Source organism: Corvus moneduloides, chromosome 4 (assembly GCF_009650955.1).
Source record: "Corvus moneduloides isolate bCorMon1 chromosome 4, bCorMon1.pri, whole genome shotgun sequence".
NCBI classification, from domain to species: domain Eukaryota; kingdom Metazoa; phylum Chordata; class Aves; order Passeriformes; family Corvidae; genus Corvus; species Corvus moneduloides.
The window spans coordinates 48,404,116-48,411,532 of record NC_045479.1 but is presented as its reverse complement, the minus strand read 5'-3'; the positions used below and the strand labels follow the sequence as shown (position 1 = coordinate 48,411,532).

At 43.6% G+C, this 7,417-nt stretch overlaps 1 protein-coding gene across 3 annotated transcripts; it reads left to right on the top strand.

Annotated features, from left to right (window-relative positions):
• Positions 1–993: 993 nt before the first annotated feature.
• Positions 994–6,909, top strand: GPR85 (G protein-coupled receptor 85). Of its 3 annotated transcripts, none has more exons than XM_032105409.1 (2): positions 994–1,074; positions 2,962–6,909. In XM_032105409.1, exon 2 carries the CDS (start codon positions 3,137–3,139, stop codon positions 4,247–4,249), a length of 1,113 nt encoding a protein of 370 aa, XP_031961300.1. In that variant the 5' UTR covers positions 994–1,074; positions 2,962–3,136; the 3' UTR covers positions 4,250–6,909. The 3 variants fall into 3 exon arrangements, with proteins under 3 accessions (XP_031961300.1, XP_031961299.1, XP_031961301.1); XM_032105408.1 differs by lacking the exon at positions 994–1,074 and adding an exon at positions 1,122–1,263; XM_032105410.1 differs by lacking the exon at positions 994–1,074 and adding an exon at positions 1,732–1,814.
• The last annotated feature ends 508 nt before the right edge of the window (positions 6,910–7,417 follow it).

Genomic DNA, 7,417 nt, shown 5'->3' with positions numbered 1-7,417 from the left:
GCGGAGGGATCAAGCCTTATCCCAACCCTTCCCGCTTGCTCCTGGTTTTGCCGCGGTGGCACCAGCGAGGGTCAGTGCCAGCGGGTGCGGGGGCCGGCGGGAGGCCCCTGCGGCGGCCCAGGCTACAGCCCGCCGCCTCCCGGCGCCGCCGCCCCGGCCCACCGGCCCGCATGACATCATCGGGACGGCTCGGGATCGATCCCCGCCGGCCGCCGGCTCGGGCGGGCGCTCCTCCGCGGCGGCCGCCGCTGCCGCCCTGCGCGCCGAGGGGGAACGCCGGCCCTGCCGCGGACGGAACAGGCTGACACGAGATTCATCCCCGCCGCCATGCAGCGAGCGCGCTGACAGTTCTGCGCCGGCTTCGGGCTGCGCGTCGGGAAGCCGCTCCACGGGCTGCGAAGGGGAAAGGTGCGCTGTCCTCACGGCCCCGCGGCGAATGCGCCCTCCGCGAGCAACGGCACTTGTTAAGGAGCCCTCCCTGGCTCGGGGGTCAGGAAGAAGGAATTCACCGGGTGGGAATCGGGAGGAAGGAAAATGAGCCACGAGCGGGAGGATCACGCAGCGGCAGCTGAAGAAACCGCCCGGTCCCTCTCCTGACAGGCTGCGACGCGCAGGGCGGCGGGCGCTTCCAGACCCCCGTTGTAAGCGGGAGGGGGAGCCCAGAGGCATAAACAAGGAGCGCAGGACCTAATTCCTTCCCCTCCCTTTCCTCACTGGTTTGCCCAGGCTCGCCAATAAATCCAGCTCGGCTATGCATCGCGATGGGAACGTGCTGCCAAGGAGGCTGCCTTCCCGTCACTGAGGATGCTGCCTTCCCCTCACTGAGGAGGCTGCTGCCGCCGGGGCTGCCTGCACACCACTGAGGACGCTGCTGCCGCGGAGGTTGCCGTGCCCTCTCTGAGACAGCAGCAGCTGCCGCCGCCGAGCCTGCCGTGCCCTCATTGAGGCGGCCGCCGCCGCTGCGTTACTGGGAGAGATTGTGGCGCTGCGACAGGGGAGGACGGGGCTCGGCGCGCAGGGGGGAGGCGCGGCGAGCATGCGCCGCCCGAGCCACTGACTGGATCCTCAGCCAAGGTACCGAGGCAAAAAAAAAAAAAAAAAAAAAAAAAGGAAATTAAAAAAAAATAAAGGAAAAAGGAAAAGGATTGAGAGAAAGAAGAATGAATGACGGTAGAGGAGAATAGAAAAGACCGCCAGGGTAAAGCAGCCCCCGGTCGGCGGGAAGGAACAGCTCTGGCATGTGGGGATCTCCGGCACCAACAGGTAGGAGGAGAGGGGCTGGGGGCGCCGAGGGCTGCCGCGGCTGCAGGTGCGTGCGGAGAGGGCTCTCCCGCTCAGGGGTGAGGGGGTGATTTCCAAAGAAGTGGCATGATGGAAGCCCTCACAGACAATGCCTCTTCCGCTCTCCCCAGCTCCCCGCCGCGGGGGGCTCTCGCACGGCTCCGGCAGATGCGGCTGATGCCAGGCAGCGGCACCCGGGCTGCCTTGCAGCGCGGCGCAGTCCAGCCCTGCATGGCCGGGCGTGGGGAGCGGCTGTGCCCGTGAGTGAGTGTGTGTATGTGTGTGTGTGTGTGTGTGTGTGTGTGTGTGTGTCAGCGGCGGTGTGAGTGTGCCAGCAGTGCCGGTGCGTGAGCACCGTGCGGGCTGTGTGTGCGGAGGCAGGGCCGGCCGCCGCGGGGACAGCTCCACGGAGGAGGGGGAGCGGCGGGGCTGGCGGGAGGGGGGAGGGGAAGCCTGATTTCATGGTTTTAAAACGATGCCATGATCTGATCAGCCTCTGTTTACACAGCAGCAATCAGGCTCTTTTGTGGACGGTAAGAATGGAAGGATTTTGCTGGGATTCAGTGGGAATATCCTTTGTACACCCGAGGTGGCATAGGGAACACTTCGTGTGAATAACGAAGGAGCCTGATCATGCCTGCTGTGGCTCCTGTCCCTGGCTCTGGAGGGAAAAAAAATTAAAACAAAACAAAACAAAACCAAAAAAAAGCAGCAACAGACAGTTCTTTTTTTTTTTTTTTTTAATTGCATGAAACGTGTTCCGGTACGATTCACTGGGAGGATTAATGGGCATCGCGGAGCCCTAATTAGCTTAAAAAAAAAAAAAACAAACCGAAAACCCAAACCAAAAAACCAAAAAGCAATTTATATGTTTATTTAAGCATAACCAAAACTAGCCCTCCCGAAAGGATGGGCATTATGTCTTGGCTGTGTTGCCGATTTTTGCTCAGTATTTACACTGACCGTTGCTTATTATGAATTATGTCGAGGCTTTAACGATTTGCATTAAAGCACAGGGAAAGAGGGGGGGGGAGGCCGGGGGGACGACACCCTAAAGCATACTGCTATCGACTGTCTAGATACCTGTTTATCGAAAAGCCTAAATGATAAAATTATGGTTTATAGCAGGAAGGGAGGGGGATAATGAATACTGTTTCTCTTACAAAATGCATAAACTAACACTGTGTGATTATTGTGCTTTGGTGACTTGGGTTAAAAAACATAAATTCTGCAGGGTTTCTTTGGGTGTGATCCATATCAACATAGCAGCTGCCTGTTAGAATATTGACAAATACTGTAGCCATAAAATAAATGTAGGTAATGTCAAAATATCAGCAGTCTTTAGGGGTTTCTAAAAAAGATGTCAGTGATTAACTCTTGGGCTTGCAAACTGGGAATCGTTTGATTCATAAAATCTCTGAGGCTTTAACTGTGAAATTATATGTGCTACCAAATATAAGGGACATTGGTCAGTCCTGAAACTGTAGCAAGCCAAATCTGCCAATAGTCAATCATACTAAATAGTAAGTAAGAAAAAAAAAAGCCTCATGTTTTTTAAAAACAAACAATAGTACTCAAATTTACAACTTCATTTGGTTCTCCATAAATTAACATCTTTGTTAGCGCTTTCTGACATCATTTCGTGTTAACTTAAGAACTGATAGCTCGATTTTTTTTCAGATATTTTGATGGCATGACAAATCAGAAAGAAGAGGATGTACTGTATGACTAGACACAAGATCAGTTCTGTTTGTGGATTACATTTTCAGTAAGATGTATGGATCTATTTTTTCCTTGTTCTTAAATATAGATCATGAGACTTGACTGAGGCAATATACATATCATCCATCCATCTATGGCGAACTACAGCCATGCAGCTGACAACATTTTACAAAATCTCTCTCCTTTAACAGCTTTTCTGAAACTGACTTCACTGGGTTTCATAATAGGAGTCAGTGTGGTGGGTAACCTTCTGATCTCCATTTTGCTAGTCAAAGATAAGACCTTGCATAGAGCTCCTTACTACTTCCTGTTGGATCTTTGCTGCTCAGATATCCTCAGATCTGCAATTTGTTTCCCATTTGTTTTCACCTCAGTAAAAAATGGCTCTACTTGGACGTACGGGACTCTTACTTGCAAAGTGATTGCCTTTTTGGGGGTTTTGTCCTGCTTTCACACTGCTTTCATGTTATTCTGCATAAGCGTCACAAGATACTTAGCTATTGCCCACCACCGTTTTTATACGAAAAGACTGACCTTCTGGACTTGTTTGGCTGTTATCTGTATGGTGTGGACTCTCTCTGTAGCCATGGCTTTCCCCCCAGTTTTAGATGTGGGCACCTACTCATTCATTAGGGAGGAAGACCAATGCACTTTCCAGCATCGTTCCTTCAGGGCTAATGATTCCTTGGGATTTATGCTTCTTCTTGCCCTTATCCTCCTAGCCACACAGCTTGTCTACCTCAAGCTGATATTTTTTGTTCACGATCGCAGGAAAATGAAGCCAGTCCAGTTTGTTGCAGCAGTGAGCCAGAACTGGACTTTTCATGGTCCTGGAGCGAGTGGTCAAGCAGCTGCTAATTGGCTGGCTGGATTCGGAAGGGGTCCCACACCTCCAACCTTGTTGGGAATCAGGCAAAACGCGAACACCACAGGCAGGAGGAGGCTACTGGTTTTAGATGAATTCAAAATGGAGAAGAGAATCAGCAGAATGTTCTACATCATGACATTCCTCTTTCTGACCTTGTGGGGTCCCTATTTGGTAGCCTGTTACTGGAGAGTTTTTGCAAGAGGGCCTGTAGTACCTGGGGGATTTCTAACGGCCGCTGTCTGGATGAGTTTTGCCCAAGCTGGAATCAATCCTTTTGTCTGCATTTTCTCCAACAGGGAGCTGAGGCGCTGTTTCAGCACAACCCTTCTTTACTGCAGAAAATCCAGGTTACCAAGGGAACCTTACTGTGTTATATGAGGGAGCATCTGTAAATCTTTAGCCTTGTGAAACACTACCATTCTCTGCTAAGCAATTGTGGCCTGTAGCCATGTCTTGAGGAGAAAATCAAGAACGGGATGTCAGCAGCTGTAAGGATTTGGGCTACATTCTGCAGTCTTTGCAATAGCTCACCTCTAATCCTGTTTTAAACCTAAACATGTTCCTGCTGACCACTGCTGAAGGTTTGTAATTAAGAACAAAGGACTGAACTACTGCCCTGAATTCCTTTATGTGGTTGAAATCTAGATTATGAAAGTAGCAGGTGCTAAGTATCAGTGCTAAATGCTGTGTATATCACTACATAAAATAAGAACATCAAAAAGATTAGCATTGGACATCTTAATAAATTAAGTTGATATGAGGTTAATGTGTTGATAAAACTAATTTTAGACATCTGAAGACCTTTAAAACATTTCATACAATTATTATTTTGCAAAGACTGAAAACTGGGGACTCAAGTACTGTAACTGATTAAAGATGTGCCATGCATTATTGGATTATCACACTTACAAATCTGTTTGCCTTGTGAGTAAGTTTTGGGGAGCATTCCAAAGCAGTATTTTTGTTCAGATTTTGACTTGAATTTTTTTTTTCTCCAAATATATTACTCTTTCTAATTACCATTTTCCTTAACAGTGAAATTACTAACATTTAACTGTATTCTGTGTTTTTTGCTGATTTGGTATAAAGTTTAATAGACTCTTATTTATATTTTTTAAAAAGCTAGATATCAGTCTGTTAGGCAACGTTAATGATAATATCCAGTCATAATTGAACAGTTATAATTATACAGAATAAACACATGTTGCCTTAAAGGGTTATCTAGTATCTTCCATTTTGTTTAGCATTGAAGCAAATAAGCGAGGAAAATTGAATCAATAACTCTGGTCAGTCATTTGGGAGTACATGAAAGATCACTTAGTCCTCTTTTTTCCTTTTTACTCCAATGGTTCCCAAAATCAATATGCACATCACTGGCATTATATGATTTTTTTCCAGGTGTGCCGCCCTTTCTGGTTTGTTCTGAGAAACACAGGCAGTTGATGTATGTTTATATTTTAAGACAGCTGTCATGGGGAGACCGCAGCCTTAGTATGATATCTTGCACAATTTGTGAAGCATTTATTCTACTGAAGGCACAGTCTTGTTTATATTTTCTGCACATTTTGGTGTATTGGTTGTTTTAAATTATTTAAGTTTTAACTTGTGAAAGCATATAATATGATTTCTTAGTATTTTAGAAATACATTAGAGTCTGTGAGTCTTTCCTTCTTTAAGATACAGATGTGTGGATTTCAATATAAAGTTGCATTTGCCAAAATTTACCTGTGTAGCTTGTTAATTTTCTTGGAATAAAATTTTACATTTTTCCAGTTATACAATTAACCTTTTTTATTTTGTCTAGTGAGCTAGCATGAAGTACTGAGAATGTAGCCATTATGAATTATTATCCTTTGCAGTCACTGTATTCCCAAACTGTAAATGCATGAATGATGGGGACCACAGGATTGATAAATGATATTATCTGCAGTAGCACTATTGTGTAGTTTATCATAATTACCCATCTATCTGTTCTAATATGTCAGTTATATTTGAAGTTACAACACAGTATTTGACATTAACTTCACGGTTTAATTTTGGGAAATATCTGTATCTGAAGCACAAAATCATGAGTTGGTCAGTCATAAAGAACACAGATTCTTTTAATTTTGGGAGAGACAAGACTAGAGGTCTTAATTCAGTATTGGTATATCTTATCCTCTGTTGTAGTTTTATGACCAGCAAGTTAATGTATACATATATGAGCAGCAGTCAATAATGGAAATGCTTAAATTTGTATGATAACATTATACAACATATGCAACAATTCTGACAGTTGTGTCTATATGTGATCAGACAACTTGATCAAAGATTTGGTGAGCAATCTGATCTCACTTACACTTTTATACTGAGGTTGATTGGTTGAGAGGCATGGCTTTATATACTGTGTTGAAACAGAAGAATTGCTAAAATAATGAGTCCTTGTCAGTATAGGAATGTTTCTGAACATAATTTGAAATGGGACCAACAAACTTCTACCAAAAGGACATTTTTATTACACTGAAAAAGGCTCTGAAATTAAGGTAGTTAAGCAATTGTCAAAGATAGCAAGAGTGAATAAAAACTGAATCGTATGTTGAGAAAAATTCTGAAAGTCATCCCACTTAAGTTTATTAAAAGGTTGATTGGCAATAACTTCAGTCTAATTTCTTTAAAATAGTAACCTTTACAAGGAACATTGATATTACATATTGTAATAAAGAAATACATATAAATAAAGTTGTAAATAGTGTTATAGTTGTAGAAGTAGTCAGTTCTGAGGATTAGCCAGAAAATTTTCAACTATGAAATTTCAAAAGCTGCAAATCTGGGGCCTGACCTAACTCTTAGTAGTCAGTTGGTGTTTTCCCATTGACTTCATTTGGAGCAGAAGCAGGCTCTAGCATTTCTATAGTACTATACTTCTGAAATACTAAGAAGGCTGTATTTACTATGCAGTGGGAAAAGAAAAAAAAAATTAAAATTATTTCCCTGGAAGTTTTGCAAGCAGCAACCGATGTAAATTAAAATAATAAACAGTAAACAAGTCTGAAAGCAAATATTTTGATAAATGTTTTTCTTTTGATATGAATAGAATTCCTTTGGCTATATGACAATACTGTATTGCTACCTGAGAAAGGGCAGGTACTTTTTATTAAGTGAATTTCTAGAATTGTGCCAGTAAGAAGTCTTGTGACAGAAGTATTTAATTTTATTTTTCTCCAGAGTTAAAAGGAAAAGGGGATGTTCAGTGAAATTAAAAGCCAACATATAGAGTAACATTTTATGCAAAGTTATTACTCAGTGGAGCACACTGGTACAGGATGTCAAGTAGTTTAGAGAGATTCCTGCAAGAACTGTATGTATACATGAATTAAAGCAGTGCTTGCACTTTTTGTCATCAGTGTCATTTTGATCCTAGGCAGCATATCAAAACTAATATATTAAGATATAAATTCAAAGTAGCAAGAAGGTTCATTCCAATTCAGTACACTGTTGTGTCACAGTATGAAAAGCCTTTTGCTTTTATTTTAGTACAGGAGTTAAGCTGTTGCCAAAGCTAGAATA

Coding starts and splice junctions, on each gene's coding strand:
- GPR85 (XM_032105409.1), top strand. CDS start 3,137: ATGGCGAACTACAGCCATGCAGCTGACAACATTTTACAAAATCTCTCT.